The sequence below is a fragment of the Rhinolophus sinicus genome, linkage group LG06 (genome assembly GCF_036562045.2).
Source record: "Rhinolophus sinicus isolate RSC01 linkage group LG06, ASM3656204v1, whole genome shotgun sequence".
Taxonomy (NCBI): domain Eukaryota; kingdom Metazoa; phylum Chordata; class Mammalia; order Chiroptera; family Rhinolophidae; genus Rhinolophus; species Rhinolophus sinicus.
Genome location: NC_133756.1, coordinates 160140857 through 160159220, shown reverse-complemented (window position 1 = coordinate 160159220; position 18364 = coordinate 160140857). Strand labels below are relative to the sequence as shown.

The 18364-nt window shown below is 51.8% G+C and overlaps 2 protein-coding genes across 4 annotated transcripts; both read right to left on the bottom strand.

The window, feature by feature from the left end:
• Window positions 1–64: 64 nt before the first annotated feature.
• TM7SF2 (transmembrane 7 superfamily member 2) lies at window positions 65–4665 on the bottom strand. Of its 3 annotated transcripts, none has more exons than XM_074336652.1 (10): window positions 4551–4665; window positions 3816–4012; window positions 3666–3720; window positions 3091–3288; window positions 2909–3012; window positions 1491–1610; window positions 1235–1403; window positions 928–1008; window positions 718–840; window positions 65–406 (listed from the first exon to the last, which is right to left on the bottom strand). In XM_074336652.1, the coding sequence occupies exons 2-10, from the start codon at window positions 3996–3998 to the stop codon at window positions 246–248; spliced, it is 1194 nt and encodes a 397-aa protein (XP_074192753.1). In that variant the 5' UTR covers window positions 3999–4012; window positions 4551–4665; the 3' UTR covers window positions 65–245. The 3 variants fall into 3 exon arrangements, with proteins under 3 accessions (XP_074192753.1, XP_019593387.1, XP_019593388.1); XM_019737828.2 differs by having other exon boundaries at window positions 4442–4636; XM_019737829.2 differs by having other exon boundaries at window positions 4393–4635.
• A 141-nt stretch (window positions 4666–4806) lies between these two features.
• Window positions 4807–18300, bottom strand: VPS51 (VPS51 subunit of GARP complex). Its single transcript, XM_019737831.2, has 10 exons — window positions 17990–18300; window positions 17409–17538; window positions 8775–8921; window positions 8475–8694; window positions 7633–8350; window positions 7054–7269; window positions 6641–6859; window positions 5942–6063; window positions 5766–5853; window positions 4807–5191 (listed from the first exon to the last, which is right to left on the bottom strand). Exons 1-10 carry the CDS (start codon window positions 18200–18202, stop codon window positions 4931–4933), a joined length of 2334 nt encoding a protein of 777 aa, XP_019593390.2. The 5' UTR covers window positions 18203–18300; the 3' UTR covers window positions 4807–4930.
• Window positions 18301–18364: the final 64 nt, after the last annotated feature.

The following is an 18364-nucleotide window of genomic DNA, read 5'->3' as shown; positions in this document are numbered from 1 at the left end:
TGTTCAGGGCTGACCCAGCCAATTTTTAAATACCCCTGCCCCAGAAAGGGAGAGAGGCAGCACCAAGGGTTCCAGATATTTATCCGAGGAGGAAGAGCAGCCCCTCCACTCCATTTCGGGGTATTGGCTTCATTTTCTTGTGTTCCAAACCACCTCTCAGGCTGTTCATCCCAGCCTGTTGGAGCTCAGGGCAGGGTGGGGTACAGTCCTAGGTGTGTGCTGGAAAGTGCATGGGCGAAGCCACTTCAGTAGATGTAGGGCACGATTCGATAAGGCACACGCCGGCAGTATTCGTGCCAGGCCAGGCCGTATTTCTGTAGGCACTGCTGCTCGTCCCGGGCCTCACGATGCACCAGCAGAGCAGTGAAGTAGATGAGGTAGAAGTAGGGCAGCAGGTGGGACACCCCTGTGGGGAAGGGGGCTGTCACCACTCAGCCAGCCCCCCAGTTCACAAAGGTTTCCACACCTAATGGCTCACGGCGGCATGGAGGCTCAATGGGGAAAGGTCCAGGGTCTGCAGCAAGGTGCCAGCAGTGCTAGACTGGCACAGAGATCTGCCCCAGCCACATCCTGAGTCTATCCCCAGCTCCCTGCCTATTCCATTCATTGGGGTGCACCTCTGTTCTCCACACCCAGACTGGGTATCCTGTGGCCACCACTCCACCTCTGCCCTTCGCCAGCATGCGGCCCTGCCCTGTACCCACCCAAGCCACTCACCACAGGGCAAGGACCAGGCCAGAGCCATGATGAGGTCTCCAAGGTAGTTGGGATGGCGGACCATACCCCACCACCCAGACACCAGCAGCTGCCGCCCTGTGGCTGTAGGGATGGTCTCAAGGCCTGGGGAAAGACAGGTAATGGGATGGGGGACCTCCAGGAAGCCCTGGTGCCCCACTTTACTCATGGCACCCTAGAAACCCAGCTCACCAGCCACTTTGGGGTCAGAAGGATTCTTTCGGAAGGAGTTTTTCTGGGAATTGGCTCCACGGAAAATGTAGTAACCAACAGCTAGGGGAAAGCAGGATCAGGCGATCAGGGTTGAGGGTCATAGCCTTCTGCTTGGCCCTGACCATCCCCCCACAGCGCAAACCCAGTCTGCCTGGAGACCCAGAACCCAGCCCCCGGCTTCAGCGCCTGAGTCTTAGCACCTACCTAGTGGGTGCTGAATAAACAGTGACTGAGTGAAAGGGGAGGGAGAATGATGCACCCAGCCTGCTGCCCCTTCCTGACTGACCATTGATGAGGCAGATGACTGAGGCCATGGGCAACCCCAGGGGCTGTGGGTGGTACAGCAGGAACTGGGCCTGCAGGCTATAGGTGAAGGGTACCCAGGCTAGGTCCCCAAAGGCCAGCATGAAGCCAAACCCGTCGTGTGTGATGTCCATGGTGGTGAGGACAGCCTCCTGCAGGGACAGAACCCAGACACACTGGCTTAGTCCCTACAAGGTCCTCAGGCCCCCTTCCCTTCCCCCTTGCCAGTCCAACCTCACCTCATGCCAGAGGGCATCACCCACATAGAGTAACTGGAAACCATTGACCAGCCACATTGCCAGTGAGGGACTCCCCCGAAGTTCTGCTTCCTGCAGCAGCAGGGCCAGGTTGATGAGGATCTGGGGGTGGGGGAAAGACAGGGCAGGCTGTCCCCATCCTGTCTCCACAGAGGGGCAGCACCTGAGTGGAGCGGTGGCCAGCCTCTCCCATCTCTCAACTGTCAGTCACTGATTCTCTAGCTCTTTCTTTCTTGAATGGATCCAGCCCGTGTCTAGGAGCAGCGATTGCAATGGACCACCCTGGAGGCCTTCCTAGCCTGTTTTCTCCTGCCTTGTCCTGTAGTATTCCCTTTGGGAGAACAGCATAGGGAGCAAATGGACACTTCAGGCTTGAGAGTTAAAACAGACCTGGTTTCAAATCTTAGCTTCACCATGTGGGCAAGTTGCTTACCCTCTTTGAAGCCCATCTTTCCCACCCGCAGGTGGAAAATGGAGATAATCATGGACTTGCATCATGGAGCTGCCTGAGGACTCATTGCCATGATGCATGTGAAGCACTAAGCACAAAGTGCTCTGCACAGAGTAAGTGCTCAATAGGGTGGGCTGGCAGCCAGCCTGCACTGAGCACCGCCATTCTGGTAGCAGTAGGCTCAGTGCTGTCATTCGGTTAACACTTGTAATCGTCATGATACTCCTAGGAAGCTCTTACTTTATCCCAATTCACACATGAGGACATAGCCTTGGAGGCCGGGATCCAGATGGTGGGCACTTGGCATTCCTCCTGCTTCTGGATGAGGTTTCAAGGGTGATCGCTTCTCGGCCTTTTGGCTAAGATCAAGTGTAGGTTTCAAGGGTGACGTGAGGGACCCTGCCGGAGACCCTTTGGGAAATCCTGACCACAGTCCAGCACGAGTGATTATAACCAAAAAACATAGTTGGCATGTCGGTGATGGACAGGGTGCTAAACGCAATGATTAGTTCTAAGTTCTGCACAGCTTTGACTAGCAAGCAGCGGTAGGATTGCTCTCCTCTCGAAATAGACATGGCGCTTGACTGCTTTATTTAAAATTGCACCTGCTCTCCTAACTCCTTCCCAGCTTTGCTTTACTCCGTAGCACTCGGCATCCCCTGACATGATATATGCATTTACTTTTTCTGTCTGTCTTTCCCACTAGAATGTAGGCTCCATGAGGACAGATCTTTTTTTTCTTTTCTGTAACTTTTTGTTTCTTGTCTCCCGGTACCTAGAGCAGTGTCTAGGGCAAATGGTGAACTCAACAAGTATTTGTGGAATGAATGAAGAATTCATGATTTATGTCTGTGCAACACTGGCCCTGCCCTGCCCCAAGCACTGCTCACTCATCCCACCCCTCCTCCCGGCCCCAGGCCCCAGGCCCATTCAGCCGTGCTCAGCATACCCAGCCGATGAGGCCAGGCCGCAGTTCGCAGAAATATTTAAAGTCAAAGGAACAGATGCGAGGGTTGAGCTCCCGTCCCAGGAAAAAGTCGTAAATGGGATTGCCTGGAGAAGAATGGAGGGTGAAGATGGAAGCAAGCACCCTCATCTGACTCCATCCACACCCTATGGGACCCCTCTCACCTGAGTTCCCCCCAGGTGCCAGGGCGGAGGCAGGGGCTAGAATTAGAGCCTTCAGATAGAGAAGGAGGCTGAAGATGAAGGCGGTGAGGGTGGCCATAAACGCCAAGGGCAGGAGCATTTCCGGGAGCGCCCCCAGGGGCAGCCCGGCTGACACCCCCAGGCCCACCAACAGGGCTGTCAGCACCAAGGCCTGGAACCCTGAATCATAGCACATAGAGAGATAGTGAGTCCCGGGGACTGCATCCCTCCACTTCCGCCCCCAACACACACACACACACACACACACACACCTCAAAACCCAGGGAGGTCACAGACCTGGCCCCCAGCCATCAGGCTGACACCTTGGCTTTCAGGTCACCCCACCCACTGCTCTGGTACATAGAGTAGCAGCAAATGCTGCAGGTAGGGGTGGAGAGACAGGGGCATGGATAGGGGAAGTAAGATCCCTCAGGTCTGTCCTGGACGAAGAGGCACGCAACCGAGCTCGGGAGCTCGGGGTCGGGGGCTAATCCCACTAAGCGTGTAGCTCCACCCCATCCGCGCAACTCCAGCTCAAGGACCCAGCCCCCAGGCACCGTTAATGGGGTAGCGCAGGCGACTCTTGTCCTTCAATTCCTGGCCCTCGGCTACCTGCAGACACAAAGGGTCTCTGATGAGGGTGGAGGATGCCTTTCTTTTCGCCGAGCCCCTCCTTCCGCCCACTTTCCCGCGAGCTGAGTCCACACCTTGCGCGCCGGCAGTAGGTAGAGCGCCACCTGCAGGCCAAGCCAGCTGAGCCACAGCAGCAGCGCCCGCGGGCTCCACAGAGCCTCAGGTTCGGGCAGGTAGGGGGGTGGGCCCAGGAGGCGCGCCGGGCCCGAGCGGGCCACCAGAAGCAGGTGGAACATGGTGGCAGGGAGCAGCAGCATCAGCGCCGCAGCGCCTGCGGAAGGGGGCGACTGCGTCGGGCATCCGCTCCCCAACTCTTCCGCGGCCCCCACAGGCGCCCCGTCGTCACCAGGGCCCCCTCAGCATTCCCATCGCCCTCTTCCATATCCCGTCCTCAGTTCTCAGCCGCCTTCCCTAACTTCCTTCTTGGTACCCGCCTCCAGGGCCCATTGAAGGCCCTGCTGCCCTCCCGACTCTGTCCAGTCCTCCACTCCACAACCAACCCCCACCTCCGCCGCTCTGCAGTGTCCAGAACTGGTCCCGCCTCAGTTCCCTCTCCAAACACTCCCCTGCAAACCCCCAGATCCCTCTGCCGCCGATACCCCTCAAAGCCTTCCACCTTCCGATCCTGCCCCATCCCCGCTGGCAGCTCACCCCTTCAGGAGCCTCTGGCCCCAGGTCCCCCCATTCTCTGCTCCATTACCCAGGGGTCCCCCGAATTCCAGCGGAGCCCGGGAACCCTGAGGGGCCATGGTCTCTGCTCCGACGGGAGGTGGGGGCTCACAAAGATCCGTCAAAGAAACACTGCCCACCCTTTCCCCCAGGAAATGGGCTCGGTGACACGAAGGAAGCGTCCCCACGGCGCCTGCACCTGTCTGGGATCTGAGCTCCGCGTGAAAGCTCTGGTCCAGACCTTTAAATAGACCCGCCCCCGGCCCATCATGGGCCCAGCAGATGAACCAATCGGCTCTCGTGGCGAGTCCGACGCCAGCGGCTCCAAAGCCGCCTTTCAAGCCTCAGCCTCACAACACCACCCCCTGCAAGTCCCGCCCCCAGCAAGCGAGAGCGTGAAGAGACATGACGTCTTTATTAGGCGGGTCTTGAAGCCCGAGGGGAAAGGCCGCGCGGGCAGGAGACCAGGGGAGGTGCGGGTCCGGGCCACTCCGCAAGCCAGTGCATGGCGACGCCGGGCCTAGCCGCGCTCGCAGATGACCTCGACCACACTGGGTTCCATGGGCACTGGGTCCGGGCAGCGCAGGGCAGCTGAGGCCACCACTTCATCCAGCAGTAGGTGCACAAGTTCCTCGTCGGCCACGAAGCGCCACAGGTAGAGCTGCAGGAAGTGGCAGTCCACCTGCACCTGCTGTAGCCCGAAGCGCCCAAAGGTGCGCAGGCGCACACACTCCAGCAGCGTCTTCAGGCTGATCTTAATGATGCCGGTCAGCACTGACACCTGCAGGGACACCAGGTGTTGGGGAGGGCACCCACGTTCTGGGCAGTGCCCAGGGAGACATAAGATGCTAGTAGCTGTGATGGGTTCTTTCAGGTAAAAGGGAGGGAATGCGGGAGTGGTAAAATGTTATCACCATCTGGACGGGAGAGGACAGGCAACACCCAGCAATCAGAGGCAGAGATGGGCATCAGCACTGATGGGGGCGGGGGGGGGGGCGGTTACAGGGTCAGGGGGAGAACCCCAGGTCCCTGAGCACGGGCTAGACTGAGGCAGAGACTATGTGTGAAGAGGAATCCTTGGGAGGACCCGCTTGGGAGGACAGCGGGGACAAGCACAAGGGCCCAAGAGGCATATTAGATCAGCACCCAGACCCGGCTGGGAGGACACCAAGGGCAGGGCTGAGGGCCTTGGGATGGTGATGGTGGGGCTCTGGACCACGGCTCACTCCTAGAAACAGTCCTCAGAGACAGAAACTGGTGGGACAGTCCCAGGGCTCTGGGGGCCCAGTGTGCAGGCTGCTTCAGCCAAACTTCCCAAGGGCCCCTGGAAGGCAGGGTTACTGGGGACTTCGGACCTTGTTGAATTCCACAGGGCTGAACACGTCAATGCGTTCAGAAAACAGCTTCTGGATGTTGCTCAAGAGGTTGGTGTCCATTGGGGCACTGCATGGGCGGAGACAAGCATTCGGAGCCCGCACTGCACGCCCGTTCTCCTTTGTCCATCCCCTAGGGGCTTCCCTGACAAGCACACCTGGGTGTATAGCTGGGTGCATAGCGGCCCTGCTGCCTAGAGCTGCTGTACACGGAGAAGGTCCTCTTGCTGGAGTCACTGCTCTGAGCCTTGCGAACACCCTCTTCGTACAGGAGCCCCACCTGGTGGTGGAAGGAGGCACTGCCAGGAGGCCAGAGCACGGGGACGTCTAGCCCAACCGGTGCCCTGGGCAAGGGCCAAGGATGCCCTAAGTTATACAGTCATTTGCTACAAGAATCACATTTGTTACAAGAATCACAGGGTAGTCAGGGTCTGGTACCTAGATGGTACTCAGTCACTATTTACAGAACTACTGTGTTTCCCCGAAAATGAGACTGGGTCTTATATTAATTTTTGCTCCAAAAGACATATTAGGACTTATATTCAGGGGATGTCATTCTGAAAACATCATACTAGGGCTTATTTCCGGTTAGGTCTTACTTTCGGGGAAACATGGTAGTGGAATGGGACAAAGGTGGGACATAAGAGTTGGCACGGAGGCCCTGATTTTCTGGGTAAGTCTGGGCCTCAGCTTCCTCATGGGTGAAATGGGGCGATGATGCCATCATCCAGGACAGAGGAGGAAAGAGGCCATGGATGCACGCACTGCCTGGCCCCTGCTGTCCTTATCCTTAGAGGGCTGTCCCCCCAGCACCCCCAGCCTGCACCACGGCTTCCCTGGCCAGCTCGGGGCAGCACCTGCACGTCAATAGCCGTTGTGTCCTCCACCACCCGCTTCATGACAGCACGCACGTTCCGGGGTTCCAGGGTACTGAGCCAGTCCCGTGTCTCCACACTCTTGCGCAGCATCTGTGATATGACCAGGCCCTGCACCTTCACGTAGTGGGTCAGCAGCCGCCGTGCCGTCTCTCTGGCCTCCGCACACAGTGTGCTTACAGGCGTCACTGGAGACTGGTCCTGAGCCAGGGATGCATAGGGCAGAGAGGCAGTAGGTACTGGGGGCACTGCCAACCAGGAGCTGAGCACAGGCTGGGCAAGGGAGAGGTTGGGTTGGGCACAGGCAGCTGGCCTGGGTCTAACCATGAGGGCACTGCCCAGCTTCCTGCGTTCCTAGCACCACCATCCCCTCTCGTTATGAGCTGGCAGTTCACCTGCACCAGAAACTGTTCATCAGTGAGGGTGAGGATGTAGGAGATGGTGGCTGTCTCGTAGTCCAGGCAGAGGCGGGACAGGAGCAGGAGGAGGGCAGGGGGCGTGGCACCCCCCTTCTCCCCAGGGCTGTCACAGTAGCTCTGAGCAGTCTGGCACATGGAGCGGATGAAGCCCACGATGAGGCCTTCACGGACACCCTGGCTGCAGAACTCACCCTGTGAGGAGAGGCCTAGATATACAGCCCGTCCCCTCTTCCAGGAAGTGGCTGCTAGTGGCCGTCTGCTGGGACCTTAAATGCACTGGCCCCTCCCCAAGGGACAGCCTGTTCCTTCGATCCAGTACCCCAGAGCAGCTACCTGCTTAGAGAAGGGTGTGGGCAGAGCCAGCGCTGGGACCCTGCTTGCAGATGCCCTCAGAGCCTTCCCCACCCCTCCAGGCTGTGCCAGCCTTCCTCATGACAGCCTGAAACCACATCCAGAGTGCCTAGGGGCATTTACTGTGTGCCCTGGTAGCTGCCAACCTGCAGGATGAATAAAAGAATGCCCAGAAAGAAAAGAACACCCAGGGGCAGGCCATACCCGGAAGTAGGGCTTGTTGGAGAAAGACACCTCCTTGGCGGTGAAGAGGTGCACAGAAGCCAGTGAAGCCTTGATGTGGCTCAGGATGGAGCTGGCCACATTGGCCAGCAACTCGGCCAGGCCGGGGCCTTCCTTCCCGGCCAGGCGAGGTGCGGCCAGTGCCTGCCGCACGTCCGTCAGGCAGCCCAGGAAGGCTGCCCGCAGGCTCTGCAGGTGGTGGCCCAGGCGCTCACGGGCTACTCGCTCTACGATTTCCGTGGCAGCCTCGGCCAGCCCAGCAGCGGCCAGCAGGGCCCCCGGTGCCCGCAGGCGCCGGTGGAAGCGGTCCAGCGCCCGCACCAGTAGGGAGTTGTCACTGCCACCCTGCTCCTGCGCCAGCCGCCTCTCCACTAGCGCAAAGTAGCGGCTGCCCAGCTCCCGGGCGAAGGCTGCCAGCTTCTCAGCACCCGCTGGACCCTGGGCTGCAAACAGCTCCTGGTAGGCCGCCGCCACCTGGCAGAGGCCACCGACAAAGCCGTTGCCTCCGTGGTCGGTGAATTCCAGCACGTCGGGGGCCGGAGGGGAGGGCCCCAGCTCAGCCTCCAGGCTTCTCAGCTCCTGCTCCAGCCGGCCGCGGGCATGCGCCAGGAACTCCTCGCACAGCTCCTCCGCTGGCTCGCCCAGGGCCAGCAGCAGCTCCACACACTCTGCCTGCTCGGGGGCACCGGAGCCGCCCTCCCTGCCGGGAGGAAAATGGCGGGGAAGGACAGGAAGACAGAATTCGGGGTGGGGATGCGGGAGACCAGAAAGAGCTGGGCAGGCGCAGGAGCCCAGCAGAGTGGGAATGGGTCAAGGGGCCACACCTGAATTGCTGCCGCAGCTGCTGGGCCAGGCGAGCCGTGATGACCTGGCAGTCGTCCTGGATGGCACGGAACGAGGGCAGGTGCTGGTACTGCTGCAGCACTGCCCGCGCGCGGCCCTGGTACCGCACCGCCTGCCCATAGGCGCCCAGCTCCACACACTTGGTGAGACGCGAGGGCAGCTCGAACAGGAACTGCAGCTTCCGCAGCAGCGCGTGGACCCCTGGGGGAAGAGGGCAGGTTGTGTTAGCTCCGAAGCCCAAGGGCGGCCCACGTTGGCAGCCGCTCTGGGGCGGGGCCCACCTGCTAGTTTGGTGATGCGCTCGTGGCGGTCCTGCAGCGTGGCGCTGATGCGCGCGCTGAAGTCCGTGATCACCGCCATGTTCGTGGCCAGTCGGTCCATCTCGTCCTCCATCTTCCGGAAGTCATTCTTCATCTTCCTGATGGTGTCTGGGAGGGCAAGGGCGCAGGACAGAGCAAATAAGATGATGACGAGGGGGGGAGGCGCAGCACCCAGCTTGAGACATGGTCCAGATGGCTTCACACACACTTGCCCCTTTCCCAAAAGTGGCTAAGCCGCTACTCAAGGGTTGCATTGATGGTTCAGTGCGATTTAAGGGCTGCAATGGTGCTTGATCACAGTAAATTGGTGGTGGTGGAAGGGGGCGGGAGGGCCGATCAAAATGCAGCAGGCATTTTCTGAGTACCCCATATGTGCCCTTCGCCCTGGTACAGTATGAAGAGGGCCCATGGAGCCACAGTCCCTGCCCTCAGAACATGCCCAGATCCAAAGGAAGGCACAGGGCACTTGGCAGGGACCTGTCTGCTGGTTTCCAGGGACCTGTCTGCTCGTTCCCAGGGGCATCCTCCCTATTGGGCATATTGCCTGGTACCAGAGCCACAATAAATACTTGTTCACCTTTACCTCCTTCCCAGATTTGCCAAACCCTTTCACTCTTACTTCTAGAATATGATTGATCTTCTCTGAAGGGTCCTTTCCCTTTTGTCTTAAGGAGGTGGGTCTTCCTTTCAAACCCAGGCGCCTCAGGGCCTGGCCCCTAACTGGATAGGTTCTACCCCTCCTCCCTTCAAGACCCCAGCTTCTTTAAAGACCATACCATCAAACTATGCCCCTCCTGTTGCTGTCCCTGCTGTCCTCTTCATGCTTCTCAGTTCCTGATCACTGTCACCCCCTATGGATGGCGACACCCCTGCCGATGAGCCTTGGGACATCCTTAACACTCCCTTCTCTGACCTCAATTCCATCCATTTTTGCCTCTGCCTCACCTGTGTCACCCTCCCCCGTCCTCGGCAAGAACTGCCTCCTCTACACTCGCAGCTTCAAGCCTCGCCACCTTCTACAATTCCCATCACTCACCCTGTCTACCCACTTGAATGATCCTCTGGCCTCTCCAGGAGCTCCAGACCCACCGACCCTACTAGTACTTCGTCACTATTCATCACACCCCTCGAGGCTGCACTGCCCTCTTCATTCCTCTTAGAGTCTGGTCCTCCACTGGCAGGACCAGACATGCATTTGCAAGTCCCCTTGCTTCTCATGCCCGCTCCCTCCATTACTTTCGAACCGGCAACCTTGTGGTCGAGAGGACACGCTCCAACCAACTCAGCGGCAGCTCAGCTCAAGGTGCCGTGTTCAATCTTAGTTGCAGGGGGCGGAGCTCGCCATCCCTTGCAGGACTGGAGGAGTTGAACCAGCAACCTTGTGGTTGAGAGCCCACTGGCCCATGTGGGAATCGAACCGGCAGCCTTCGGAGTTAGGAGCACGTAACTCCAACTGCCTGAGCCACTGGGCCGGCCCTTAATGAAACTCTTAATAATAACTCACCATATTAACAGATAAAAGAGACAATTCAACATCTATTCTTGATTTTAAAAAAAACCTCTCGAAATCTATGTAACTTTACTAACAATTGTCACCCCAATAAACTTTAATTAAAAAAACAAAAAATAAAAGTAAATCAAACTATTAAAAAAAAAACAACTCTCAATAAAATATGAACAGCTGAATATTTCCCTAACTTCCAAACAGCATCACGATAATGAGGCAATGCTAGAAGTATTCAATTAAAATTGGAAACATGACAAGGATGACCATGTTCTCTGCTGTCTAACATTGTTCAGGGGATACTAGCTGAACCAATTAGACAGCAGAAATATATTACAGATACATAAAATGGAAAGGAGATAAAATTATCACTATTTGCAGATGACATATACACATATAATTGTATAAATAGAAAACACTAAAGAATCACTAAAACACTACTACAAACAGTAGAATTTCATAAGATGACTGAGTATGAAATTAATATAAATTTATATAATAAATTTATGTAAATAAATTAATATAAAGAAAATTAATATAAAGTATTAAAGCAATAGCAGTCACACATACCGATTAGAAAATACAGAAGAAAACAACCCATTTTTAATAGCAATTTTAAAAGATCAAAATATCTAGAAATTTAAGAAACATTCAACATTTACACAACAAAACCTTTATAAATTACTGAAGAACATACTAAAAGGCCTGAAGAAGTGAAAAGACAAGCTATACTCTTGGATAGGAAGCCCGATATCACAAGATGTCTATTCTCCCTAGAAATTTAACTTGATCCAATAAAACTTTAAGAGACCAATTTTATATTTTTAAAAGTATAATTTAATGTTCAGATGGAAAAATATGAATACACAGAAAATTTTGGAAGTGAAAAGCAGCAAGAGGGAACTGTAAAGCATTTGTAGCTTTATAGGTATAATAATTTAAAGTGTGTGGCACTAATACATGGACAATTAGAGATCAAATGAACAAAGCAGAAGTTTTTTGTTTTGTTTTTTAATCCAGAAACATAAAGAAATTTATTATTATAATAGAGTAGCATTTCAAGTCAGTGGGAAAATGACGAATTATTCAATAAATAGTGTTGGGACAACTGGGAAGCTACTTGACACAAAAATATACTTGGATTTAGACCTCACACCTTGCATATATATACACACACACACACACACACACACACACACACACAGCAGATGGATCAAAGTTTAAATGTGATTTTTAAATGTAATCACAAAAGTACATGAAGAAAATCAGGGAGAATTTTTAAATATTAGGGATGGAAAAGTTCTTGCTTAGAAACACTTCAAACTCAGAAGCTGTCAGAAAGATTAATAACGGGCGGCCGGTTGGTTCAGTTGGTTAGAGCACAGTGCTCATAACACCCAGGTCGCTGGTTTGATTCCCACGTGGGCCAGTGAGCTGTGCCCTCCACACCTAGATTGAAAACAACTCTACTTGGAGATGATGGGTGGGTCCTGGAAAAACACATTATTCCCCAATAAAATTGAAAAATAAAATTGCTTGATCGATAGAAACCACCATGAGTTAAATCAAAAGACAAACTTAAAAAAAAAAAACTTCAAGTCCTATCATACAGAGCAACTTTTCCCTAGTATGTGAAGAACTCTTACAAATCATTATGCAAAACAGCTCTATAGAAAAACAGGAAAAGGACATGACAGGCATTTCACAGATAAGGATGTCAAACAGCAGTTAAATACAAAAAGATGCTCAACCTTACAAGAGAAATTAAATTAAAACTACACAGAGACACCACTTTTTACCTCTGATTGTAAAAGATTGGAAATTTTGGTAACAGTTTTGGCCAAGGTATACAGAAAGAGCCATTCTCTTATTTGCTGGTGATTGTGCTAATTGATCAATATTTATAGGAAGGAATCTGGCAATATTAACTGCAGTCACTTGTGAGCCTTCGCACACCCACACCTGGTCCGTGTGTGGCTTCTGGACCTTGGGAACATTCTGTGAGCAAGATCGGGGCAGCAGCCCAACTTGGAGAGACAGAGGGAAGGGCGAGGTCCGAGGAGAAAAACATCAATGACAATGATAAGAAAAATAAAAGGGAACAAAGAGACACAAAAGTTGCAAGGGAAAAACAGCACAGAATGAAACAAACAGAACTACATAAGACCCCAAAGACCTAAAATCTGCAGTGCGATTTAAGAGATTTTAAAAAATTACATGATTATCACTTTGTGAGGAGTATAAATGTCTATTATCTTGCTTTGTACACCTGACACTAGTAAAAAAAATTGTTTTTAATTACATGAGGAGGTAGACCGTGAGTCAGCAAAAATGAACTTCTCGTGTTAGCAACACAGGCTATGGGACAAGACCACCTTCCCGTCTTAGAGATGTTCCAGAGAGGAAGATTACTAGAAAATTAAGTCACACGATAGGATATGTCTGTACTACTCTTTGGGGCCACTTTGTTGGAGTGGCTTGTACCTTGTTGGAAAGTGACAACTGCGTTGCCAATTCATGTACAGTGAATTAATGGACACGGCACAGAGTGGGCAGTTATAAACTGAATAAAAGCAGAGGCAAAAGATGGAAAGAGGTACCAGAGGGCTCATGAGCTAATGGTCATGGAGACACTTGCAGTTCATCAGGCATCTCATCTCCCCCCAGTGAACTGTTTTTTTGTTTATTTTATTCTTTTTTATTGTTTTTGCTTTTTTAAAATTCCTCCCCCCCACCCCAGTGAATTCTTGTTTTCACTTCCCAACCACTTAACCAGCGATATACCCTCGGTCCAAGTCTGTCAAATGCTACCATCAGAAGAGCAGATTCTTTCTGGAGTGGCTGTTTGGGCCCATGACACTTCAGTGCTACCTCAAAAAGGAAACCCACATGTGACTTCCAAAGGAAATCCAAAGGCTAAGTTATCACTAACACAGTAAAATAAAACCCAGCACCGGTGTCACTGTTGCTGACTGCACAGCCAGAGAGCCATTAACATGGAAATAAACGCAGCATTGTACCAAAAAAACACACACCAAAAACCCAAAAAACAGCTGAGTACTGAAGACTACACTGTATATCCTTGAACTGTTTCAAGCCTGTTCAGAAAAGCAGTTGGCACAGGGTGAATGACAACCATCTGGATGCCAAAATGTTAGCGACCGAGGGAGAGGACTGGGGGGCAACTGGTTGGAGGCTGGAGGGGGCCTTGCTGGTCATGCTGAGTGCAGACGGGGGTTCCATTTGGGAAATTCGTGCAGCTGTCTGGCCACTTAAGACCTGTGTACTTCTCTGTAGGTCTGATCGTGTCAGCAAAGCTCACTGTCACACATCACTTTTGTCTTTGCCGGGGAAAGGAAGGGGACGAGGCTTTTCACTGCACAGCCTTTGGGACCTTTCCAATTGGGAAACAGGTAACTGCATTCATCCATAAACAAACTCAATGTCCAGCCAGGGGTCAGCAAACTATAGCCTACAGACCAAACCTGGCTTGATACCTGCTAGTTCTGTTTTTTAATGGGATATAATGGACGTATCAGAAAAATTCAGTGGTTTTTAGTACATTTAGTCTAATCACAAGGTTGTACAACCAACATCGCTATCAATTCTAGAACTTTTCCTGACCCCCAAAAGAAACCTCAATATCCCTTAGTAGTTACCCCCTATTTCTGCCATGCCTCAGTCCCTGGCATTAATGTATTTTCTGTTTCTGTGGATTCGCCTATTCTGTACATTTAACATAAATGGAATTACACAATATACTGCTTTCTGTGTCTGGCTTCTTTCACTTACCATGTTTTTGAGGTTCATCTACATTGTAGCACGTTTCAGTATGTCATGCCTTTTTATGACTAATATAGATCTACCATATTTGTTTCTCTACTCATCAGTTAGTGACCGCTTGGGTTGCTTCTACTTTTTGGCTATTGTGACTAATGCTTCTATAAATGTTTGTGTACAAGTCTGTTATGAACATACATTTTGCAATTCTCTTCAGCACATTCCTAGGACAACTGCTGGGCCACATGATGACTCCGAGCTTAGCTTTCTGAGAAATGGCCAAACTGTTTTCAGGGGGCACCATTTTGCATTCCCACCAGTAACATATGAGGGTTCCAATTTCTTCACATCTTCACCACCGTTTGCTATATTCCATTTTTGGGTCACCCTAGTGGGTGTAAAGTGAAATCTCATTGTGGTTTTGATTTGCATTTCTCTAGTAACCACCAGCATCGAGAGCATCTTGACACGTACTCATTGATCATTTATACATCTTCTTTGGAGAAATGTGTATTTGAATCCTTTGCTCATTTTTAAATAGGGTTCTTTTTAGTTCTGAGTTGTAAAAGTTCATTATATATTCTGGACATTAGACCCTTAGATATATGGTTTGCAAACATTTCCTCCCATTCTGTGGGCTGTCCTATCATTTTCTTGACAGTGTCCTTTGAAGCACAAGGTTTTAATTCTGATAAAATCCAATTTGTCTATTTTTTTTCTTTCTCTATGTGAGTTTTTGGTGTCTATAAAGAAAACACACATTCCTGTTTGTCTTCTGTACTCTTAATACTCCACTGCAATATTAGTTCACATCTGACACCAGTGTGAATTTTCCACACATCCAGCAATTCCTGCGACTACAGTTTAACTTAATTCTGACACTATCTACCTGGAGTTAGCATTAGACCTCACAGGTTAAGGGCGCAGTCCCACAGGACTACCCTCCCCCGCAATTCAGATGTCAATTGCATCTCCAGGTTGTCACTGACTGACCAGCTTCTGACTGACCAGCTATAAATCAGAAGCTCCCATGACCCCTTCCTCAGGTTCAATTAATTTGCTAGAACATCTCACAGAACTCAGGAATAATAGTTTGCTTACTAGATCACTAGGTTATAACAAAGCGATACCATTCAGGAACAGCCAGATGGAAGGGGGCAAGGTAAGTGGGAAGGGGCAGAGCTTCCATGCTCTCTGGGCACGCCACTCTCCCAACACCGCCGCGTGTTCACCAACCTGGAAACTCTCCAAACCCTGTCCTTTGGTTTTTATGGGGGCTTCACTACACAGGCAGGATTGATCAAGCCACTGAACACTGGTGACTGAACGCAATCTCCAGCCTCTCTCACCTCCTGGGAAGGCTAGGGGGTAGAGCTGAAAGTTCAACGCTCTGATCAAGTGGTTGGTTCCCTTGGCAACCTGCCCCCATCCTCGGATTATCTTGGGGCTTTCCAAAACTCACCTCATTAACATAAACGCAGGAGTGGTGGGAAGAAGCCGATTATATGAATAACAAAAGACATCCATTTCACCTTTATTGATCTGGAGCTATTTCAGGAACTTGGAACAAAACTAAGTACTGTAACAAAAGATGCCACTCTGGCTTTTATACAGGAAATCCCAAGGAGTGTTAGGAGCTATGAGCCAGGGACAGTAGATGAAGACCAAATCCAGGTATCCCCAACTCTCCCCAAGTTCACTTTTAGGAAAGACCTACAGTAGGTACCTGTTTTCAGTAACAAAGAAATTTGAAGAATGCCCCCTCCCTCGCACCACAGATAAGCACCCCATGTGCTCATATTGTGCCCAAGCTTATCAATTCCATTTTTTAGAACGCTTTCTTCATTTAGCTTCTGAGACACCCAGGCTCCTGATTGTCCTCAAACCTCCCCAAATGCTTGTTTCCTTTGTGTGATCTTCCTTCCCTTCACATACTCTAACAAACGAAAAAATGTAATGTTTGCAAAATTCCTGGGAGAAATTTCTCAGCACAGAAAGTAGGACTTCTTGCTGTTTGATTCTGGTATTGGCAAATAGAAAGGCACCTACTCACCGAACTGGCTTCAAATCAGATAAAAAAACAATGACAATGTGTTTCCACACCAACCACTGCAACACTAGCAGAGTAAGAGACATTAGAATGCACTCCACAGAGGTTCATGGAACATTCCCATGGACTGCAGGTAGACCCCTGGGATCTGCCTCCAGAACTAAGTAAGGTACATGTGGGGCCAACATTACTACAAAAGTCTGAGTAGTGAATTTCACCAACACAAGACTGAAGCTAGTGTGGACGACAGTTAAATATTGTCTAACGATGTCCTGAAGAGAGAATATAATGGACAGAAGGAAAAAGAGCTCTTTATGATCTTTGTGTCTCTTAACGTCATAAGTATTCTCTTTGCTTAATTAAAAAGAGACGGAGGGGGCCAGCCCGGTGGCTCAGGTGGTTAGAGCTCCATGCTCCTAAGTCCGAAGACTGCCGGTTCGATTCCCACATGGGCCAGGGGGCTCTCAACCACAAGGTTGCCAGTTCAATTCCTCGAGTCCCACAGGGATGGTGGGCTCCACCCCCTGCAACTAAGATTGAACACAGCACCTTGAGCTGAGCTGCCACTGAGCTCCTGGATGGCTCAGTTGATTGGAGCGCGTCCTCTCAACCACAAGGTTGCCAGTTCGACTCCCGCAAGGGATGGTGGGCTGCGCCCCCTGCAACTAGCAACGGCAACTGGACCTGGAGCTGAGCTGTGCCCTCCACAACTAAGACTGAAAGAACAAGCTGAACGGCATCCTCCACAACTAAGATTGAAAGGATAACAACTTGACTTGGAAAAAAGTCCTGGAAGTACACACTGTTCCCCAGTAAAGTCCTATTCCGCTTCCCCAATAAAAATCTTAAAAAAAAAAAAAAAAAGAGGGAGGGAGGGGGAGGGAGGAAAGGAAGAAAGGAAGGGGCAAGCCCATTCTCAAGACAGACCTGGACCGGAGAAGAAAGCTACCACTAATGAAATAAACTATCCCTTACTAAGGCATCCTTAGTGTCAGGGATTCTAAGTATTTCAGATACATTTGTTTCAAAATTTCATTTGTCCTTTCTCCCCTTTGGTTCTTAAAACAACCCTGTGAGAACAGCTATTACCTCTATAGTAATATGACCACAAAATATCTGAGAGAGAGGTGAGAGTGGATGAATGTCAAGGCAGGAATGGAATCTGGGTCTCCTCCCTCTAAATCCCCAGCTAGTTTCCCCAACACATGGGGAGGAACTGGGGGAGGTGGGACTGTGAAGGGTGTGTCCCTGTGGGAATCACCTGTGGCTGAGATGAACTTGTTGTAGTTCTCATAGACCAGGGTCTGCATGTCGCTGTCTAGAGCCCTGATTTGCCGCACCATGTCCGTCTCACTGTCCATCAGCTGGGCCAGGGGGCACTCTCTACGCAGCTGGAGGAAATTGGGTGATTAGTATTCAAGTCCGAGGATAGTCATGTCCCCCAGCCTTGCCCCTCACTGGAAGGCTTGCGGTGCAAGAAAACCCTGATCTCAGCCCCCGTCAGGAATCCCCAAATGGAGCCTATAAATGGCAAGGCTCAGGAGTTACTAGGTTTGAGGGACCCTATTTAGAGTTTGTCAGCATTGAAATCCTCAGACAGCCAAGACCCAGTCCTTGGGGCCTATCCTGGGCCTATCAGAACACCAGGAGACCTCCTCAGTTCAGCCCAAATCTGACCACGCCCCCTTAGACTCCAGCTCTGTCCCTACTGCTAGGCCAAGGGTCGTCTTCCTTATGAACCACTGCTTCCTTCACCAAACAAAGTCGGAGGCATGATCTGAGAGTGCAATATATCGGGGGCCTGATTCACACACACACACACACACACACACACTCACATACCTTGTCCAGATACATTTCCGGGTCGAAGTGCGCCCCATTGAGGTCTGTCGGGTCCAGGGGGTCCTGCCCCGGCGCCTCCCCCTCCGAGAGGCCGTAGTAAAGCTTCAGCATTCCGTGCGCCTTTCGCCGACGCTCCGGAGCCTCCGCCTCAGGCCCCTCCGGGGAGTCCCCAGGTCCAGACCCCGGGCCTGGCCCAGTGGCTGCTGCAGCCATCGCTCCAACTGCAGCCCACCGGCGTGAGGCAGGGAAAGGGACAGGGAGGAGGCACTTCCGGGAACCATAAAGTTGTTGTTGAAACGACGCAGTCCATCAAGTGCAACGTCCCCCGGCCGACGTTGGTACTTTGAGACTAGAGTTCCCCCGTATCTTTCCTCC